The sequence below is a fragment of the Pleuronectes platessa genome, chromosome 18, assembly GCF_947347685.1.
Source record: "Pleuronectes platessa chromosome 18, fPlePla1.1, whole genome shotgun sequence".
Taxonomy (NCBI): Eukaryota; Metazoa; Chordata; class Actinopteri; order Pleuronectiformes; family Pleuronectidae; genus Pleuronectes; species Pleuronectes platessa.
In genome coordinates, this window is record NC_070643.1 from 20,857,612 (window position 1) to 20,880,794 (window position 23,183).

General features: G+C 40.5%; 1 protein-coding gene across 1 annotated transcript; it reads right to left on the reverse strand.

Moving 5' to 3' along the window:
* Window positions 1–414: 414 nt before the first annotated feature.
* On the reverse strand, window positions 415–19,511 carry LOC128461443 (uncharacterized). Its single transcript, XM_053446369.1, has 26 exons — window positions 19,301–19,511; window positions 18,945–19,010; window positions 18,141–18,254; window positions 17,844–17,909; window positions 17,367–17,518; window positions 17,166–17,290; window positions 17,012–17,088; window positions 13,732–13,786; window positions 12,745–12,947; window positions 12,447–12,539; window positions 11,503–11,580; window positions 11,147–11,212; window positions 10,343–10,456; window positions 10,046–10,111; window positions 9,569–9,720; window positions 9,368–9,492; window positions 9,125–9,290; window positions 5,049–5,251; window positions 4,708–4,843; window positions 3,790–3,868; window positions 3,449–3,514; window positions 2,612–2,725; window positions 1,615–1,674; window positions 1,076–1,227; window positions 875–999; window positions 415–798 (listed from the first exon to the last, which is right to left on the reverse strand). The coding sequence occupies exons 1-26, from the start codon at window positions 19,359–19,361 to the stop codon at window positions 627–629; spliced, it is 2,886 nt and encodes a 961-aa protein (XP_053302344.1). The 5' UTR covers window positions 19,362–19,511; the 3' UTR covers window positions 415–626.
* Window positions 19,512–23,183: the final 3,672 nt, after the last annotated feature.

Below are 23,183 nucleotides of genomic sequence, written 5' to 3' on the forward strand. Positions count from 1 at the left end.
CTATGCCAGAAGCCGCCCCTGCCATGGAGGCCATGCTCATTCAAATCCTCACAGTCTGAATAAAGAAGAAAGTTCTGAAAAGTTATGTTTGATTTTCCTTCCCATCTCTCCGGATAGAGAAAGACTTGGATCTCTGCCTCACCCGCAGCGAAACCATATTTCTTCATTCATGTTTTAAAGTAAAACTATTGAGTGTAAATAAGAACTGACTCCAGGTCTGTAGAGAGAAGCCAATGGAGAAGTGCATGAATCTTGTATTCTCTCAACCGACCAGCAGAGGGCGACTCCACTGGTTGTTTCTATAGAAGTCTGTGAGAAAATGACTCAAAATAACTTCCTGAGGAGGTTGAGATGTTCTCAATCTGTAGTTTCTCACACAAACACTCAGAATAGACTCAACAGGAAAGAAGGAGATATTATATATAATCTTTAATATTCATAGATTTTATATGAGGGAGGAGTAGACGTCACTTTAAAATAAGAAGGAAACTGAAGAACATATGAGACTCTAGATATTATTCAAAGTTGTTTATGTCTGGAAAAGATCTTCATTAATAAAGCTTCATGCCTCAGTTTGTGAAAGTGCCTGAGGACTCGAGCTCAATCTGATCCAACTGGATTCAGGCTCAGGCTTTTTCTGGTTTCTCACAAATACTGTTTTGAGGCGATTTGCAGGATTGATCGATCCAGATCTGCAGGTCCTTGGGTTTGTTTTTCTCCCCCATCCTCACACAGTCCTCTCCATCAGGATTATCCCCTGTCCAGTTGTTTGGCTCGCCCTCATGCCAAAATGTCAAACTGGGAAACACAGAACCGGATCCATGAAAACCTTCATACTGACGTCGATGACAAAAAGTGTTTTTTTATAACAAACCTTGGATCCAGTTGTGTGTCGTCCACCCAAAGCCATTCACCCTCTTTTTTTGAGTCTGTCAGTCCGATCCAAAACTTTTCCTCATTAGTTTCAATTTTTTCCCTCACTCTAGGCTGCAGGAATCTCTGAAGAGGAGAAGGTGATTTATCTGTGACGATGTGATAAGATATGAGAACATCAACCTGCAGCAGTGTTTTATACCTGCTCCTCTTCGCTGTTTATCACCACCAGGTCTCCTCTCATTGATTTGCATTGTTTTCTACTCTGAGTCCAGGTTAAAGTAACCGAGGAGAAGAAGTAGCACTTTCCTCCATGTGGCTCCCAGCCGTCCTCGCACCTCGGACATGTTTCATCTTTGGAGAGATAACAGCAAAGGAAATCACTGGTTACTTTAGATCTGGAAGCTGCAGTGACTTTGAATGTGAAGAGTTTTGAAAGACTGATGAAAACGTAAGAGAGTGGTGGTACACTGCCCTTGAGCAAGGCAGCTATTCTGCCACTCCAGTTACAGTCAATAGCTGTGTTTTAATTAGCTGTTTCTTTAATCATCATTGCTTTATTTCTTCAAAATAAAGCAAAACTACAAAGTGCTATAAATAAGTGCCATTTACACGCTACTAAAGTGTTAGTTTCAAAAGTTGTTAGTGTTTTTTTTGTTTTTTTTATTCAAGGTATGTTCGTAAGAGGTATGTTTTAAATTTTTGGCGGAAGATGTGTAAACTTACTGACTTCTGACTTACTTCTTACTGAAGGAGGTTGACATGGCTGCTCCACTTTGTACTTTGTCTTACCGAGTATTTCTGTTAAACAAAATGTAACTTTCAACAGTCGTTCATCAGAATCGTCTGAACAAAGAAGAAGCAGAAATGTGAAGAAACTACTTTAAGAGAAAGTGACCTTGCTGCGGATGAAACCTTAAAACTTCAGAAACAAAATGAAGAAGTTTACCTGTTGTCGTATATTCGTTAGAGTAAAACATGTGGATATATGCTTACAAACACAAAGACATTCTCAGAGAGTCCACCAGATGTGTGTCTTATTTACTTTACCCTTTGGGGGACGACCTTTGACCTAGGGAACCATCTCTTACCAGTTAACAGATGGGCTCAGAAGGAATGTTCTTGACCAGTGTGCCTTCATGTTCGGACACAAAGATGTGCCCTTATTCAGTCAGAAATCCCATGTGGGATGCATTATACCTGAAGTCATGGGTGGAACCAAACTCCCTATATATGTGTGCTTTCATCCCCTGCAAGTCAGATTTCACTATTGGCTTGTGTGTCTCCGAGTCTCTAGAGCTCGTCCTGACCTGTGGTTTCTTGTAATAAACTTTGTTACACTGAAACTACTGGGTCCTCGGAATCCTTCCTTCATCATCAACAACTTCTACAACATCATTGACCTCTCGGCTGCATCAAATATACGATACTGTGAGATTTTTTGCCTCATCTTCAACCTTTTGGAGACTCTTTTGGAGATTCTTTATGGTTTGAGTATTCTCATAAACTGATTAGAAAAAGACAATCTCCTAGGTAAAGGTTAAACCTTCATTTGATAAACGAGTCAGTTCTTGATGACGAGCAGGAGAATCATTGAATTTAAATTTTCTTAAATTCCAGTTGTTAATTTTACATCAACACAAACAAACATCTAAAAGTAAAAGTTTAATTTCAAAATGTTTTTTGGACAGATTTTATGACTTATTCTGAAAAATGTACTTCTAGGAATCAAACTCACGGGTTACACCAAGAGCTATGACAGCAGCTGCCAGGAGAACACTGAGGACCAGCAGGGCCACTCGCTCCGATGTGACCCCCGATCGCCTGTTTGATGCTGCAGGTTGTTTGGAGCCTGTTCAACAGCAGAAGAGAAAGATGATGGAGATAAATGTCTAATATTCATAACAGTCTTTAAAGATGAAGTCCCACTTTCATGTCTTATGTTTTTACAGTCGACCAACGACCAACAGAAATCAACCCTAACAGATTAAAGATGAATTTTTAAAAACCAGGAGCGAGTGTAGTCGACAGGAAGTAGAAGGCTCAACTGTTTCTTTGGAGATGACTATAAATATTTCTCTGTCACTTCCTCATTTTAGTTTTTTTTTATTCACACCTGTGACTTATTCTCACGCTTTTGTAGAGGAAACACACGCAGACAGTTTTTTTACCTTCTCTTAATCCTTCAACTAGAATTGAACTTCCTTTTTACTCAAACTATCGATGAGCATTCATTTACAGAAGTGGCTTCAAACTGATCCAATGTACATGAGGGTCAAAATCATTTAAAGGCACATTGTATTATGTGATTGAACTCAAGGTTTAGAACAGGAAAGTTATTTTTACTTTAGTATACACAACAATATGGCTGCAACTAACTTATGTCCATTATCATTTGATCTGCTCATTATTTTTCATATAATACAAAGTCAGAAAATATTGAAAAGGTCTTAAGGTCATTAGTGGTGTCTTCAGAATCAACAATAAAAAACCGGGAGAATATTTTTTTGGGTCATGTCCTTTGAAAAACTTGTGACACGATTGTTAAAATAGTTCCGTGCAGTTTATCACCCACCAGGTCGCTGAGTTTCTGAGTAATTGATGTTGGAATAAATGTGTTCATCCGTAGAGGGTGTGGCCACTGCAACACAAAAATATACATATATGTACATTTATGTTCTGCTGTTAAAAGTGTTCATGTTTCTGTCAAACAGAAAAACACAAGGGACGAATCCTGGAGACTTCTGGAATGTTTAATTTTTACAAAATGTAAAAACAGGGAAATCAAGTCCACCGAGTCTGACTGATGAAAATTAACAATTTCCAAATGAACAACTCACTGTTTAACATCTCAAATTAATAATAATATAAAACAATGTGTACACTCAGAATTCAGTATTATACTTTAAAACTCACCATCTGTGGTTCCCCTCGCTCTTGTGAACTTAATATTATGAAGAACTTCAGCTTCAGCCATTTTCCTGCTGTGGGACAATCAGTGATGATAAATTTGGAAATAAATTTAGTTTTGTCAGACACCAGCTCGAAAACTGTTCTAATCTTTCCTGTCAGACTCAAATGTGCTGAAGGTTCTAAGAAGACGTCTAGTTCCTCCAGACCAGATCATTAAGATAATTCACTTCCTCAAGCTTTGTTCAAAACGGATATTTGCTGTTTTCTCACAGTGACGTCTCAGACGTGAGTGATGTTATTCAGTTTGAATGTTTCACAAAGGAAGTGAAGAAGTTGTTTTATTTCGATTAATTACAAATTTCCCAGTACTTTTTAATACTATTATATACATGACTCTGAAGTGTTCCCTTTGGGTTACATAGAGTTTGTCCATAAAGAGAATTAATTTAAGCAGATTATGCTCAACAATATAAACAATGAAAACTATGGAAACATATTAAATTCACTGGAGAAAAATAAATCTGCTCTCTTTTTCATAATTCATTTATAAATTCATCCATAATTCTACTGTTCTTCTTAATTCACCTGATTATTTTCAGATTTCATCTCAATTGTTTGTCTAGTTTTTTTTTCCTAAAATAAGAAATTAAGTAATCTTTATCATTTATAATTAATTAAAACAAAAAAAACATTCTTATAAAATAAACAATTTCAGAATTAAGTTTACGCTGAAGTAGAAAACCAAGAAACGTTTTTATGTATTAAACATTTCGGAATGACTCTTTGTTCGGTTTCACAAAATGACGAGTGTCTCAGTTGACAGAACATCGGGACAGCCAAGCAGACGCCACATCGTCCATACGGAGGGAGGGGTTTAACCGGTGGTAGCGGACAGGGGGCGGAGGCTCCGTCTCTTCTGACCGACTCTGCTGCGCTGTCTCCGGCTTCTCGATTCTTCACTGACCCGGTGAAAGTTCCTCCTCCGCTGCAGACATGGCTCCCAGCGCGCAGCTGAAGGAGGCGATAGCCGACAAGCACAAGGGTCTGTCTGCGGGTTCTGTTGGAGAACGTTCACATAGAGATCAGATTCAGTGACGTGATCTACAGCCAGTTCACCACCGAGTTCACCAAGATCCTCCAACGTCACAGACCCTCGGTCACAGCCGCTGGTGAGTCCACGTCCAGGTCTTTATCTTTTATTTTCTGTCACGGATCAACTCGGACCTGCTCAGTGATCCTGTTTTTTCCCCCCGGCAGGTTACGTCCAGCTGGGGGCGTACTCCCCCATCGTCCCAACACCCTGCTCTTCTTCTGCTGCGAGGACTTTGGCTTCACCACGATGGAGCAGCACCGCCAGCTGTCCTTCACCCAGCTCACCTGCTGCAGCCTGGACCACACCCGGACCACTTCCCTGCGCTTCCACGTTCCATATGTACGACTGAAGCTCAGCCAGGAACCAACACGACTGTGAAGATACAACGGTGATGAAGAAGATCACATCTCATTACCTCCTCTTGTGTTTGCTTTGTCATGTTTATCTGACACAGACAGTTTAGACAGTTCCCGCTAAAAAGACATAAGTAAGATAACGTGGAGAATGTCCTGGAGATGATGGAGAACCTGGAGAACCCGCTCCACTGCCCGGTGTTGTGTTCTTTTTACAGAGATATGAGAAGAGCCGGACTCAGTTTGGTTCAACAAGTATTTATTTAGAAGCGATGAAAAGGTACAGCACAGCAACCGGCACCCAACGCAGAGCCCCGGCCCTCTAGCAGCACAGGGCAGTCAAGAGTCGCCCCGAATGGACGGATACTTATAACTGTTGGGAAATGTTTTTTGTGAAACCACAGGCCTTCTCTTTGGTCTGCATGGGAGTCAAGCCTGAAAACAGCATTTTCTTTGCTCTTGAGGAAACCTCCTGTACTCTGTTTTCCCAGGATGCTGCATGTCTTTTCTCGGACAACTTCACACAGAGATGTGAAAAAACCACCAGGGTCAGCTCCAATTTGTCACTCTGACCCCATGACCTGTGAGGTCACCAGGCCAATATAAGGCCAGGTCTCCCCCTACTCTCTATCTCTTCTACCATCCTTCCAAGGAGGCAGGCGGCCATCCTCTTCTCCTGCATCGCCCAGGAGAAGCCCGGCTGCTCCCACTCACATCTTCTCTTCCCATCCAACGAGAGGAGTTCAAATTTGTAGCTTCAAGCTCATCTCACTAAGGAAACCTCCTCGCATCTCAAGCCCTACCAAACTCCTAGCAGCGACTCGATGTCCTGCAGGTAATATTCAATCAGCTTCTGAGCTGCACACCTCAACAGAACCTCAAAGGCAAAAACTTTACGACCAGCTCGGAGACTTCACTGGACTGCGAACGGAACTGCAACTTCCTTTCTCCCTTTCCGAGGACGGGTAACATAACTGGGCTTTATAATTATCCTAGGCTAAGCAAGACAGTTTATTCGATTCTGTGCGATGTTTATAAGTTTGATATGTGTTGTGATATTTTGGTTATAAGTAATTCGAAAGTAAGGTTAGTTTGTAAGGCACTTCAGAAGAAGGGGGGGGCTGTTAACTTTCAGGTGGCCAGCGACCATCTTGAAAGCATGTTAAGGAAGGTGTGAACTTTTAACTAAGCCACCATCTTGGGAAGCACAATCACTTAAATAGACACACAGATGCACATACACGTCTTGGTTTAGTTAGTACTTTGTTAGTAATCTGTGTTTATATAGTTTATTATATTCATAGTAAATGTTGTTATTTCACAAATAGTATTTCATTAATGTTGCATAAGTGTATTTTGCCAACATCTATACTGTGAAGAACTTCATAACCTTCAACTTAGCCATTTATCTAGATGATACATTTGAATATAGTTATTAATATAATTGATTTAATTTAATCAGAGTTACAAATTTGTAGTTAGTACCTTAATGAGACTAAATCAATAAATTGGCTATCATTCCCCTTCCCTTGAAGGGTGGTGACCCGAGGTAACTTTCACCAATTAAAGTTATGATTTAATATTAACATTTTAAATATTTATTTTTTATTTTTTATTTTGATAATCAAATTGATTGAGTGTCGAAAGGCACACAATTTTATGGTATCACTTTTAAAGCATTATTGCACAACATAACAGTAGGTAGAACTTGATTGGTCAATAATGAGGGGGAGTCGCCGTGGTTTAGACTTGGTTCTTCCTTGATGGTGCGCAGGTGTGGTCCCAGCCTCTTGGCACTGGAATCCGCCAATGATGAGGAGCCGCTCCCAGTTACTCCCCTCCTTTGACAGCTGCTGGGAAAATCTTCACATTTCTGACAGTCTGGGAAAAGGTACAAACAAGCCTTTACTCGGCTGACGCCTTGTGGGTCGGTGCTGTTGTTCATTGAAGTAAGGAATATTGTGTTCCTGCTTTATCGGCTGCATGTTCTGTTTGTGTAAACATGCGCATTCTCCCGACAAAACAACGCCTGCTTGAATTCTTTCTTAGGTGTAGGTCAAAGTTTCTTATAAGCATAGTGCAGTCATGTATGTGTGATGTTTGAATAAAGCTAATGGAGTTAGAATGTAATATAGTAGTTAGGTATAATAATACGTTTTAAGTACAGTTTATTGTATGCCACCGATCAAAGACCCCACAACAGGCAGCGGCTCTTACCAGCCTCTTAACAGACAAGTGTGAGACTGAACAGCCGTGTGAAACACACACACTAACTAACTTCAAGATTAACACAAGCCAGTAACGGCTAATACAAGTCAATTATGTTAAGGCCAGATATTCAGCCCAACTGCATCTGCCCCCACCCCCAACCAACACACTGCATTTGTTTAGAATTCAGTTCCATTGCCATCTCCACAGGCACACACACACACAGACAAACACAGATTAAAACCTCAACACCGGTTAGTGTTGAGCGTGTTCGTTTATCCTAAATATGATGTTCCTGCTATATTCAAACAATGTCCACTTGGTGTAAACATTAGGATCCTTGCAACCAAAACAACGAGATAAAACAATGTCAACAAAGTCACCATGCCAAAAGTTAGAATTCAGAACAATTATAAGATTCATTATTAACAATATGCAGCAAGGGTTATTTATAAATCATTTTTATAAAGGCCTTATATCTGGCTCAAACTGCTCAAAGCCCCCCCCTTCTGCCTTTATTGCAAATAGTACAGTCAGACCCACATACCAGCTAGAATTTAAATTCCTAACATTAGACTCTATGAGTTCTACCTCTCCAAGTGGTGAGTGTCTGACTCCCACTTTCAGTTGAGGACGCCTGAGCAGTTCAGATGTAACGACCTGTCTGAAATGTAAACGTCTTCCTCTGTTTCATTTCAGCTCTTTTCCTTCAGCCAGATCGCTGCTGTGTTCCCAGCAGCCCCCACTGGTTCTCCTCTTCCCCACTTGATGGCGACACCATGGAGGCCATGCTCACTCGACTCCTCACAGTCCGAGAGCTGCAGGACAGAAGGTCGCAGAGCTTCGAACCAACGGACAACAGACGACACCACGTCCACATGTTCTTGTTCTAGTTGTTAAAGACATTCTTTCTGATAGAAACTGTGAAGAAGAGACATCTTCATCAAGACTTCCGGTTCTGACGCAGTTAACTTCTCTCCAGTCGCTGCACATTCATGTTTTATTGTTTGTGTCCTTTCAGTCGGTTGAATGTCAACACTTTCAGTTCTGACCTGAGATCTGAGTCATTTTATTTGGAATAAAGAAGAAAGTTTTGAAAAGTTATGTTTGATTTTCCTTCCCATCTCTCCGGATAGAGAAAGACTTGGATCTCTGCCTCACCCGCAGAGGAACCATATTTCTTCATTCATGTTTTAAGATAAAACTATGGAGTGTAAATAAGAACTGACTCCAGGTCTGTAGAGAGAAGCCAATGCAGTAGTGCCTGAAACTTGTATTCTCTCAACCAACCAGCAGAGGGCGACTCCACTGGTTGTTTCTATAGAAGTCTATGAGAAAATGACTCAAAATAACTTCTCACCACATTAATAAATGTCAGTAAACATTTTTCCAGAGGAGGTTGAGATGTTCTCAATCTCTAGTTTCTCACCAAACACTCAGAATAGACTGAACAGGAAAGAAGGAGATATTATATATAATCTTTAATATTCATAGATTTTATATGAGGGAGGAGTAGACGTCACTTTAATTTAACAAGGAAACTGAAGAACATATGAGACTCTAGATATTATTCAAAGTTGTTTATGTCTGGAGAAGATCTTCATTAATAAAGCTTCATGCCTCAGATTGTGAAAGTGGCTGAGGACTCGAGCTCAATCTGATCCAACTGGATTCAGGCTCAGGCTTTTTCTGGTTTCTCACAAATACTTTTTTGATCCGCTTTGCAAGATCTATCGAACCAGGTCTTCAGGTACTTGGGTCCGTCTTTCTCACCCATCCTCACACAGTTCTCTCCATCAGGATTCTCCACTTTCCAGTTGTCTGGCTGGCCGTCATACCAAAACTTCAAACTGGGAAACACAGAACCGGATCCATGAAAACCTTCATACTGACGTCGATCACAAAAAGTGTTTTCTAAATAACAAACCTTGGATCCAGTCGTGTGTCGTCCACCCAAAGCCATTCACCCTCGTTCTCTGAGTCTGTCAGTCCGATCCAGAACATGTCATTAGGTTTGTCCATTTTTTCCCTCACTTTAGACTCCAGGAATTCCTGAAGAGGAGAAGGTGATTTATCTGTGACGATGTGATAAAATATGAGAACATCAACCTGCAGCAGTGTTTTATACCTGCTCCTCTCTGCTGTTTATCACAACCATGTCTCCTTTCATTGATTCACATTGTCTTCTACTCTCATTCCAGATTAACTTAACCGAGGAGAAGAAGTAGCACTTTCCTCCATGTGGCTCCCAGCCGTCCTCGCACCTCGGACATGTTTCATCTTTGGAGAGATAACAGCAAAGGAAATCACTGGTTACTTTAGATCTGGAAGCTGCAGTGACTTTGAATTTGGAAATTTGAGTTTGAGAGGGTGGTGGTACACTGCCTTTGAGCAAGGCAGCTATTCTGCAACTGCAGTTACAGTCAATAGCTGAGTCTTAATCCAGGGGCAGTGACTACGCTGTCTCATATCAGAGGCTCCTTCAAATGGGGCCGACAAATGCCTCCGTCTAACCCAGAGAAATGTGAAGAAACTACTTTAAGAGAAAGTGACCTTGCTGCGGATGAAACCTTAAAACCTTCAGAAACAAAGTGAAGAAGTTTACCTGTGAGATTTTTTGCCTCATCTTCAAGCTTTTGGAGACTCTTCTTGGTTTGAGTATTTTCATGAACTGATTAGAAAAAGACAATCTCATCAATAAAGGTTAAACCTTCATTTGATAAACGAGTCAGTTCTTGATGACGAGCAGGAGAATCATTAACTTGAAATGTTCTTAAATTCCATTTGTTGGTTTTACATCAACACAAACAAACATGTAAAAGCAAAAGTTTTAGTTTGAAGAAGTGTTTGGACAAATTTGATGAGTCGTTCTGCAAAATGTTCTTCTAGGAATCAAACTCACGGGTTACACCAAGAGCTATGACTGCAGCTGCCAGGAGAACACTGAGGACCAGCAGGGCCACTCGCTCCGATGTGACCCCCGATCGCCTGTTTGATGCTGCAGGTTGTTTGGAGCCTGTTCAACAGCAGAAGAGAAAGGCGATGGAGATAAATGTCTAATATTCATAACAGTCTTTAAAGATGAAGTCCCACTTTCATGTCTTTTGTTTTTACAGTCGACCAACGACCAACAGAAATCAACCCTAACAGATTAAAGATGAATTTTTAAAAAACAGGAGCGAGTGTAGCCGACAGGAAGTAGAAGGCTCGACTGTTTCTTTGGAGATGACGATAAATATTTCTCTGTCACTTCCTCATTTTTTTTCTTTTTTCACACCACTGACCTATCCTCTCATCTCTGTACAGGAAACACACGCAGATCGTTTTTTACACTTTCTCTTAATCTTTTAAATAGAATTTAAATTCCATTTTATTCAAGAAGTGGCTTCAAACTGATGTAATTTACATGAGGGTAAAATCAATTAAAAGTAGAAAACACATTTTATTATGTGATTGAACTCAAGGTTTAGGACAGGAATGTTATTTTTACTTTAGTATACACAACAATATGGCTGCAACTAACTTATGTCCATTATCATTTGATCTGCTCATTATCTTTCATATAATACAAAGTCAGAAAATATTGAAAAGGTCTTAAGTGTCTTCAGTATCAACAATCAAAACCGGCAGAATATTTTTTTGGGTCATTTCCTTTAAAAACTTGTGACACGATTGTTATAATAGTTCTGTGCAGTTTATCACCCACCAGGTCGCTGAGTTTCTGAGTAACTGATGTTGGAATAAATGTGTTCATCCGTAGAGGGTGTGGCCACTGCAACACAAAAATATACAAATATGTACATTTATGTTCTGCTGGTAAAAGTTTTCATGTTTGTGTCAAACAGAAAAACACAAGGGACGAATCCTGGAGACATGATTCATTTTTACAAAAAGGAAAAACAGGGAAATCAAGTGCACCGATTTAAAGACTGATGAAAATGAACAATTTCCAAATGAACAACTCACTGTTTTAACATCTCAAATGAATAATAATAATATTAATAATAATAATATAAAAACAATGTGCACACTCGGAATTCAGTATTATACTTTAAAACTCACCATCTGTGTTTCCCCTCGCTCTTGTGGACTTAATATTATAAAGAACTTCAGCTTCAGCCATTTTCTTGCTGTGGGACAATCAGTGAGGATAAATTTGGAAATAAATTTAGTTTTCTCAGACACCAGCTCGAAAACTGTCAGACTCAAATGTGCTGAAGGCTCTAAGATGACGTGTAGTTCCTCCAGACCAGATCTTGAAGATATTTCACTTCCTCAAGTTTTGGTCAAACGGATATTTGTTGTTTTCTAACAGTGACGTCTCAGACGTGAGTGATGTTATTCAGTTTGAATGTTTCACAAAGGAAGTGAAGAAGTTGTTTATTTCGAATAATTACAAATTTCGCAGTATTTTTTAATACAATTATATACATTACTCTGTAGTGTTCCCTTTGGGTTATATAGAGTTTGTCCACAAAGATAATTAATTTAGGAAGATTATGCTCAACAAAATAAACAATGAAAACTGTGGAAAATTATTAAATTCACTGGAGAAAAATAAATCTGCTCTCTTTTTCATAATTCATTTATAAATTCATCAATAATTCTACTGTTCTTCTTAATTCACCTGATTATTTTCAGATTTCATCTCAATTGTTTGTCTAGTTTTTTTTCCTAAAATAAGAAATTAAGTAATCTTTATCATTTATAATTAATTAAAACAAAAAAAACATTCTTATAAAATAAACAATTTCAGAATTAAGTTTACGCTGAAGTAGAAAACCAAGAAACGTTTTTATGTATTAAACATTTCGGAATGACTCTTTGTTCGGATTTCACAAAATGACGAGTGTCTCAGTTGACAGAACATCGGGACAGCCAATCAGACGCCACATCGTCCATACGGAGGGAGGGGTTTAACCGGTGGTAGCGGACAGGGGGCGGAGGCTCCGTCTCTTCTGACCGACTCTGCTGCGCTGTCTCCGGCTTCTCGACTCTTCACTGACCCGGTGAAAGTTCCTCCTCCGCTGCAGACATGGCTCCCAGCGCGCAGCTGAAGGAGGCGATAGCCGACAAGCACAAGGGTCTGTCTGCGGGTTCTGTTGGAGAACGTTCGCATAGAGATCAGATTCAGTGACGTGATCTACAGCCAGTTCACCACCGAGTTCACCAAGATCCTCCAACGTCACAGACCCTCGGTCACAGCCGCTGGTGAGTCCACGTCCAGGTCTTTATCTTTTATTTTCTGTCACGGATCAACTCGGACCTGCTCAGTGATCCTGTTTTTTCCCCCCGGCAGGTTACGTCCAGCTGGGGGCGTACTCCCCCATCGTCCCAACACCCTACTCTTCTTCTGCTGCGAGGACTTTGGCTTCACCACGATGGAGCAGCACCGCCAGCTGTCCTTCACCCAGCTCACCTGCTGCAGCCTGGACCACACCCGGACCACTTCCCTGCGCTTCCACGTTCCATATGTACGACTGAAGCTCAGCCAGGAACCCACACGACTGTGAAGATACAACGGTGATGAAGAAGATCACATCTCATTACCTCCTCTTGTGTTTGCTTTGTCATGTTTATCTGACACAGACAGTTTAGACAGTTCCCGCGAAAAAGACATAAGTAAGATAACGTGGAGAATGTCCTGGAGATGATGGAGAACCTGGAGAACCCGCTCCACTGCCCGGTGTTGTGTTCTTTTTACAGAGATATGAGAAGAGCCGGACTCAGTTTGGTTCAACAAGTATTTATTTAGAAGCGATGAAAAGGTACAGCACAGCAACCGGCACCCAACGCAGAGCCCCGGCCCTCTAGCAGCACAGGGCAGTCAAGAGTCGCCCCGAATGGACGGATACTTATAACTGTTGGGAAATGTTTTTTGTGAAACCACAGGCCTTCTCTTTGGTCTGCATGGGAGTCAAGCCTGAAAACAGCATTTTCTTTGCTCTTGAGGAAACCTCCTGTACTCTGTTTTCCCAGGATGCTGCATGTCTTTTCTCGGACAACTTCACACAGAGATGTGAAAAAACCACCAGGGTCAGCTCCAATTTGTCACTCTGACCCCATGACCTGTGAGGTCACCAGGCCAATATAAGGCCAGGTCTCCCCCTACTCTCTATCTCTTCTACCATCCTTCCAAGGAGGCAGGCGGCCATCCTCTTCTCCTGCATCGCCCAGGAGAAGCCCGGCTGCTCCGACTCACATCTTCTCTTCCCATCCAACGAGAGGAGTTCAAATTTGTAGCTTCAAGCTCATCTCACTAAGGAAACCTCCTCGCATCTCAAGCCCTACCAAACTCCTAGCAGCGACTCGATGTCCTGCAGGTAATATTCAATCAGCTTCTGAGCTGCACACCTCAACAGAACCTCAAAGGCAAAAACTTTACGACCAGCTCGGAGACTTCACTGGACTGCGAACGGAACTGCAACTTCCTTTCTCCCTTTCCGAGGACGGGTAACATAACTGGGCTTTATAATTATCCTAGGCTAAGCAAGACAGTTTATTCGATTCTGTGCGATGTTTATAAGTTTGATATGTGTTGTGATATTTTGGTTATAAGTAATTCGAAAGTAAGGTTAGTTTGTAAGGCTCTTCAAGGTCTTCACTCTTTGTCTATCTTAGCAGCCACACAGACACACGCATATCTCTTCACCTCATAAGCTCAGACCCCTGCTACCGGTCGTGAAACAACTTCAGAAGAAGGGGGGGGCTGTTAACTTTCAGGTGGCCAGCGACCATCTTGAAAGCATGTTAAGGAAGGTGTGAACTTTTAATTAAGCCACCATCTTGGGAAGCACAATCACTTAAATAGACACACAGATGCACATACACATCTTGGTTTAGTTAGTACTTTGTTAGTAATCTGTGTTTAAATAGTTTATTATATTCATAGTAAATGTTGTTATTTCACAAATAGTATTTCATTAATGTTGCATAAGTGTATTTTGCCAACATCTATACTGTGAAGAACTTCATAACCTTCAACTTAGCCATTTATCTAGATGATACATTTGAATATAGTTATTAATATAATTGATTTAATTTAATCAGAGTTACAAATTTGTAGTTAGTACCTTAATGAGACTAAATCAATAAATTGGCTATCATTCCCCTTCCCTTGAAGGGTGGTGACCCGAGGTAACTTTCACCAATTAAAGTTATGATTTAATATTAACATTTTAAATATTTATTTTTTATTTTTTATTTTGATAATCAAATTGATTGAATGTCGAAAGGCACACAATTTTATGGTATCACTTTTAAAGCATTATTGCACAACATAACAGTAGGTAGAACTTGATTGGTCAATAACGAGGGGGAGTCGCCGTGGTTTAGACTTGGTTCTTCCTTGATGGTGCGCAGGTGTGGTCCCAGCCTCTTGGCACTGGAATCCGCCAATGATGAGGAGCCGCTCCCAGTTACTCCCCTCCTTTGACAGCTGCTGGGAAAATCTTCACATTTCTGACAGTCTGGGAAAAGGTACAAACAAGCCTTTACTCGGCTGACGCCTTGTGGGTCGGTGCTGTTGTTCATTGAAGTAAGGAATATTGTGTTCCTGCTTTATCGGCTGCATGTTCTGTTTGTGTAAACATGCGCATTCTCCCGACAAAACAACGCCTGCTTGAATTCTTTCTTAGGTGTAGGTCAAAGTTTCTTATAAGCATAGTGCAGTCATGTATGTGTGATGTTTGAATAAAGCTAATGGAGTTAGAATGTAATATAGTAGTTAGGTATAATAATACGTTTTAAGTACAGTTTATTGTATGCCACCGATCAAAGACCCCACAACAGGCAGAGGCTCTTACCAGCCTCTTATCAGACAAGTGTGAGACTGAACAGCCGTGTGAAACACACACACTAACTAACTTCAAGATTAACACAAGCCAGTAACGGCTAATACAAGTCAATTATGTTAAGGCCAGATATTCAGCCCAACTGCATCTGCCCCCACCCCCGACCAACACACTGCATTTGTTTAGAATTCAGTTCCATTGCCATCTCCACAGGCACACACACACACAGACAAACACAGATTAAAACCTCAACACCGGTTAGTGTTGAGCGTGTTCGTTTATCCTAAATATGATGTTCCTGCTATATTCAAACAATGTCCACTTGGTGTAAACATTAGGATCCTTGCAACCAAAACAACGAGATAAAACAATGTCAACAAAGTCACCATGCCAAAAGTTAGAATTCAGAACAATTATAAGATTCATTATTAACAATATGCAGCAAGGGTTATTTATAAATCATTTTTATAAAGGCCTTATATCTGGCTCAAACTGCTCAAAGCCCCCCCCCTTCTGCCTTTATTGCAAATAGTACAGTCAGACCCACATACCAACTAGAATTTAAATTCCTAACATTAGACTCTATGAGTTCTACCTCTCCAAGTGGTGAGTGTCTGACTCCCACTTTCAGTTGAGGACGCCTGAGCAGTTCAGATGTAACGACCTGTCTGAAATGTAAACGTCTTCCTCTGTTTCATTTCAGCTCTTTTCCTTCAGCCAGATCGCTGCTGTGTTCCCAGCAGCCCCCACTGGTTCTCCTCTTCCCCACTGGATGGCGACACCATGGAGGCCATGCTCACTCGACTCCTCACAGTCCGAGAGCTGCAGGACAGAAGGTAGCAGAGCTTCGGACCAACGGACAACAGACGACACCACGTCCACATGTTCTTGTTCTAGTTGTTAAAGACATTCTTTCTGATAGAAACTGTGAAGAAGAGACATCTTCATCAAGACTTCCGGTTCTGACGCAGTTAACTTCTCTCCAGTCGCTGCACATTCATGTTTTACTGTTTGTTTCCTTTCAGTCGGTTGAATGTCAACACTTTCAGTTCTGACCGGAGATCTGCGTCATTTTATTTGGAATAAAGAAGAAAGTTTTGAAAAGTTATGTTTGATTTTCCTTCCCATCTCTCCGGATAGAGAAAGACTTGGATCTCTGCCTCACCCGCAGAGGAACCATATTTCTTCATTCATGTTTTAAGATAAAACTATGGAGTGTAAATAAGAACTGACTCCAGGTCTGTAGAGAGAAGCCAATGCAGTAGTGCCTGAAACTTGTATTCTCTCAACCAACCAGCAGAGGGCGACTCCACTGGTTGTTTCTATTGAAGTCTATGAGAAAATGACTCAAAATAACTTCTCACCACATTAATAAATGTCAGTAAACATTTTTCCAGAGGAGGTTGAGATGTTCTCAATCTCTAGTTTCTCACACAAACACTCAGAATAGACTCAACAGGAAAGAAGGAGATAATATATATAATCTTTAATATTCATAGATTTTATATGAGGGAGGAGTAGACGTCACTTTAATTTAACAAGGAAACTGAAGAACATATGAGACTCTAGATATTATTCAAAGTTGTTTATGTCTGGAGAAGATCTTCATTAATAAAGCTTCATGCCTCAGTTTGTGAAAGTGGCTGAGGACTCGAGCTCAATCTGATCCAACTGGATTCAGGCTCAGGCTTTTTCTGGTTTCTCACAAATACTTTTTTGATCCGCTTTGCAAGATCTATCGAACCAGGTCTTCAGGTACTTGGGTCAGTCTTTCTCACCCATCCTCACACAGTTCTCTCCATCAGGATTCTCCACTTTCCAGTTGTCTGGCTGGCCGTCATACCAAAACTTCAAACTGGGAAACACAGAACCGGATCCATGAAAACCTTCATACTGACGTCGATCACAAAAAGTGTTTTCTAAATAACAAACCTTGGATCCAGTCGTGTGTCGTCCACCCAAAGCCATTCACCCTCGTTCTTTGAGTCTGTCAGTCCGATCCAGAACATGTCATTAGGTTTGTCCATTTTTTCCCTCACTTTAGACTCCAGGAATTCCTGAAGAGGAGAAAGTGATTTATCTGTGACGATGTGATAAGATATGAGAACATCGACCTGCAGCAGTGTTTTATACCTGCTCCTCTCTGTTGTTTGTCACAACCAGGTCTCCTCTCATTGATGTGCATTGTGTTCTACTCTCATTCCAGGTTAACTTAACTGAGGAGAAGAAGTAGCACTTTCCTCCATGTGGCTCCCAGCCGCCCTCGCAGCTCGGACATGTTTCATCTTTGGAGAGATAACAGCAAAGGAAATCACTGGTTACTTTAGATCTGGAAGCTGCAGTGACTTTGAATTTGGAAATTTGAGTTTGAGAGGGTGGTGGTACACTGCCTTTGAGCAAGGCAGCTATTCTGCAACTGCAGTTACAGTCAATAGCTGAGTCTTAATCCAGGGGCAGTGACTACGCTGTCTCATATCAGAGGCTCCTTCAAATGGGGCCGACAAATGCCTCCGTCTAACCCAGAGAAATGTGAAGAAAATACTTTAAGAGAAAGTGACCTTGCTGCGGATGAAACCTTAAAACCTTCAGAAACAAAGTGAAGAAGTTTACCTGTGAGATTTTTTGCCTCATCTTCAAGCTTTTGGAGACTCTTCTTGGTTTGAGTATTTTCATGAACTGATTAGAAAAAGACAATCTCATCAATAAAGGTTAAACCTTCATTTGATAAACGAGTCAGTTCTTGATGACGAGCAGGAGAATCATTAACTTGAAATGTTCTTAAATTCCATTTGTTGGTTTTACATCAACACAAACAAACATGTAAAAGCAAAAGTTTTAGTTTGAAGAAGTGTTTGGACAAATTTGATGACTCGTTCTGCAAAATGTACTTCTAGGAATCAAACTCACGGGTTACACCAAGAGCTATGACAGCAGCTGCCAGGAGAACACTGAGGACCAGCAGGGCCACTCGCTCCGATGTGACCCCCGATCGCCTGTTTGATGCTGCAGGTTGTTTGGAGCCTGTTCAACAGCAGAAGAGAAAGACGATGGAGATACATGTCTAATATTCATAACAGTCTTTAAAGATGAAGTCCCACTTTCATGTCTTTTGTTTTTACAGTCGACCAACGACCAACAGAAATCAACCCTAACAGATTAAAGATGAATTTTTAAAAAACAGGAGCGAGTGTAGCCGACAGGAAGTAGAAGGCTCAACTGTTTCTTTGGAGATGACGATAAATATTTCTCTGTCACTTCCTCATTTTTTTTCTTTTTTCACACCACTGACCTATCCTCTCATCTTTGTACAGGAAACACACGCAGATTGTTTTTTACACTTTCTCTTAATCTTTTAAATAGAATTTAAATTCCATTTTATTCAAGAAGTGGCTTCAAACTGATGTAATTTACATGAGGGTAAAATCAATTAAAAGTAGAAAACACATTTTATTATGTGATTGAACTCAAGGTTTAGGACAGGAATGTTATTTTTACTTTAGTATACACAACAATATGGCTGCAACTAACTTATGTCCATTATCATTTGATCTGCTCATTATCTTTCATATAATACAAAGTCAGAAAATATTGAAAAGGTCTTAAGTGTCTTCAGTATCAACAATCAAAACCGGCAGAATATATTTTTGGGTCATTTCTTTTAAAAACTTGTGACACGATTGTTATAATAGTTCCGTGCAGTTTATCACCCACCAGGTCGCTGAGTTTCTGAGTAACTGATGTTGGAATAAATGTGTTCATCCGTAGAGGGTGTGGCCACTGCAACACAAAAATATACAAATATGTACATTTATGTTCTGCTGGTAAAAGTTTTCATGTTTGTGTCAAACAGAAAAACACAAGGGACGAATCCTGGAGACATGATTCATTTTTACAAAAAGGAAAAACAGGGAAATCAAGGGCACCGATTTAAAGACTGATGAAAATGAACAATTTCCAAATGAACAACTCACTGTTTTAACATCTCAAATGAATAATAATAATATTATTAATAATAATATAAAAAAAATGTGCACACTCGGAATTCAGTATTATACTTTAAAACTCACCATCTGTGTTTCCCCTCGCTCTTGTGGACTTAATATTATAAAGAACTTCAGCTTCAGCCATTTTCTTGCTGTGGGACAATCAGTGAGGATAAATTTGGAAATAAATTTAGTTTTCTCAGACACCAGCTCGAAAACTGTCAGACTCAAATGTGCTGAAGGCTCTAAGATGACGTGTAGTTCCTCAAGACCAGATCTTGAAGATATTTCACTTCCTCAAGTTTTGGTCAAACGGATATTTGTTGTTTTCTAACAGTGACGTCTCAGACGTGAGTGATGTTATTCAGTTTGAATGTTTCACAAAGGAAGTGAAGAAGTTGTTTATTTCGAGTAATTACTAATTTCCCAGTATTTTTTAATACAATTATATACATTACTCTGTCGTTTTCCCTTTGGGTTATATAGAGTTTGTCCACAAAGATAATTAAATTAAGAAGATTATGCTCAACAAAATAAACAATGAAAACTGTGGAAAATTATTAAATTCACTGGAGAAAAATAAATCTTCCCTTCTTTTATTATTCATGAATAAATTCATAAATAATTCGACTGTTTTTCATAATTCACAAGATTATTTTCAGATTTTCACTCAAATAAAAAGAAAATGATCTTTTTCATTTATAAAAAATAAACCCAAACAAATTTTCTTATAGAATAAACAATTTCAGGACTAAGTTTACGCTTACGTACAAAACCTATAAACCTTTTTACATATTTAACATTCCGGAATGACTCCTTGTTCAGATGTTACACAATGACGCGTCCAGTGAGTTTTGTCCAATCAACGCGCGCCTTAGTTGACGGGACTCAGCCGCTGGTGAGTCCAGGTCTTTATCTTTTATTTTCTGTCTCAGATCAACTCGGATCTGCTCAGAGATCCTGTTTGTTCTCCCCGGCAGGTTACGTCCAGTCCCGTGTGGAGGAGGAGTTTCTTTGGGACTGTAAACAGTTGGGGGCGTACTCCCCCATCGTCCTCCTCAACATCCTACTCTTCTTCTGCTGCGAGGACTTTGGCTTCACCACGAAGGAGCAGCACCGCCAGCTGTCCTTCACCCAGCTCACCTGCTGCACCAGAACCAACCTGAACCACACCTGGACCACTTCCCTGCGCTTCTACCGCCCACATCCACTGAAGCTCAGCCAGGTACCAACACGACTGTGAAGACACAACAGTGATGAAGAAGATCACATCTCATTACCTCCTCTTGTGTTTGCTTTGTCATGTTTATCTGACACAGATGGAGTTCCTGCTAAAAAACGTAAGAAAGACAACGTGGAGAATGTCCTGGAGATGATGGAGAACCTGGAGAACCCGCTTCACTGCCCGGTCAGACTCTATGAGTTCTACCTCTCCAAGTGGTGAGTGTCTGACTCACACTTTAAGTTGAGGACACCTGAGCAGCTCAAATCCACGACCCTTCTTGTTGTGCATAATGCATAAAATCGTCTACCTTTTGGCATTCAATAAATTTGTTATCAAAATAAAATATTTAATATTAACATAAAAAATATTAATATTACATTTTTACTTTAATTGATTAAAGTAACCTCGGGGCACCACCAAAATTCACTTATGCAGCATTATGAAAAAACATTTGTGAAAGAAAAATATTTATTATGAATATATTAAAGTACAAAAAAACGAAATACTAACGGTTTACTTACTAAATAAAGATTTGTTTGTGAGTATGAGTGTGTGTATCTGTGTGAGTCAGCGTGCTTCCAAAATGGCGGTTGGCCACTCAAGATAACGGCCCCCCCTTTGGAATGTTTACGACATTGTTGTGCAATAATGCGTTAAAAGTGATACCATAGAAGGCACACCATTCTATTAAATTTAGTTATCAAAATAAAATATAAAACATTAATATTTGAAATATTAATATTAAATTATAACTTTAGTTGGTTAAAGTTCTCTCGGGGCACCACCCTTCAAAGGAAGGGAAAAAATTGTCTCATTTAGATCTAGTTCAAGTAGAAATCTCAATATTTACTATTAAAGATTATATAATGAACAGTGAAGGTTATGGAGTTTTTGATAGTGTAGAGGTTGGCAAAATTCATTTTGCAACATTAATGAAAGAGCATTTGTGAAAGAAAACATTTATTATGAACCTAGTAGTTTAAGTAGTAAAAGTATAAACAACACAGATTACTAACAAACGTATTAACTAAACAAAGATGTGTATGTGAGTGTGTGTGTCTATGTCTATGTAAATCAGGTTCTCTCAAAATGGTGGCTTGCCACAGTTCACACCTTGATTAGCATGCTTTCAAAATGGTCGCTGACCCCTTCCTAAAGTTAACAGCCCCCGCCCTTCTTCTGAAGTTGGGGATGAGATAAGTAAGGTGAAGACTATGTGTGTGTCTGCAGAAATGTTAATCAGAGAATAAAAAAGTCAGAGACCCACAAAGGAAGCCTGTGAAGGGCCTTACCAACATCAACTTTCAAATAACTTGTAATCACAATCCCACAACACATATCAGACAAATAAACTTCACACAGAATCAAATAAACAGTCTTGCTTAGTCAAGTATCATTATTAAGCCCAGATTATGCTACTGATCCTTGGAAAGGGGAAAAGGAAGTTGCATTTCCGTTCGCAATTCTGTGAAGACTCCGGGCTGGTCGTAAGGTTCTGCGTTCATGGTTCTGTCGAGCTGTGGGGCTCGGTTGCTCATTGAATCTTAACTGCATGACATCGAGTCGCTGCTAGGAGTTTGGAAAAGCTTGAGATGCATGAAGGTTTCCTTGAAGAGATGAGTTGGAAGCTGCACCTCTGACCTCCGGTTGTTGGGTGGGAAGAGAAGATGTGAGCTGGAGTAGCCCGGCCCCCCCCTCGACGATGCAGGAGAAAAGGTTGGCTGCCTACTGTCCTTGGAGGGTTGATGGAAAGAGAATGATGAATTGGGGCAGAAGTGGCCTTATATTGGCCTGGTGACCTCACAGGTCATGGGGCCAGAGTGACCAATTGGAGTTGACCCTTGTGGATTTTCCCACCTCTGTGTGAAGTTGTCCAGAACAATGGAACCTGTTGCACCCTGGGAGACTGAGTTCGGGAGGCTTCTCCAGAACAATGGAACCTGTGGCATCTTGGGAGATTGAGTTCGGGAGGCTTGCTCCTGAACAAAGACCATGTGGTTTCAGGTTATGACTACTCATGAAGGCCTAAGAGAAGGACTTTAGTTTCACAAAAAAACATTTCCCAACAACATGTAGCGGGGGTCAGAGAGATTGGTTTTGAGATATGCGTGTGTCTGTGTTGGTGCCAAATTAGAGAAATTTACTAGAGGACTGCAAGGAAAGACGAAGGAGCATAACTAACATGATTTTCAAATAGCTTTAAACCAAAATATCGCAGCAACTCATATCAAACTTATAAACATCACAAGGAATCGAATAAATAGTCTTGGCTTAGCCTAGTATGATTATTAAGACCAGTTGTGTTAAACGTCCATGGAAAGGGAAACAAAGTTGATGTGCTGTTCGAGGTTCTGTGAAGTCGTCTTGCTGGTTTTGTGGCTCCTCCCTTTGTGGTTCTGTTGTGCGATGCAGCTCAGTTGCTGTTTGAAGTTCTCCGGCAGGACATCGTGCGACTGCTTGAAGGTTGGTAGAGCTTAGATTGGAAGAGGTTTCCCTTGCTCTGTGAAAAGAGAATGAAGAGGGGGGGACTCAGCCTTATATTGGCCCGATGACCTCACAGGTCATGGGGCCCAGAGTGACCAATAGTGGTTGACCCTTGTGTCTCCGATCAATTTTCACACCTCTGTGTGACGTTGAGGCACCCTGGGAGACGGAGTTCTTGAGGCTCTGATTTCTCCGGAAAAAAGAGACATGTGGCTTTAGGCTTTTGACTACACATGTAGGCCGAACTGAAGTTCCCAA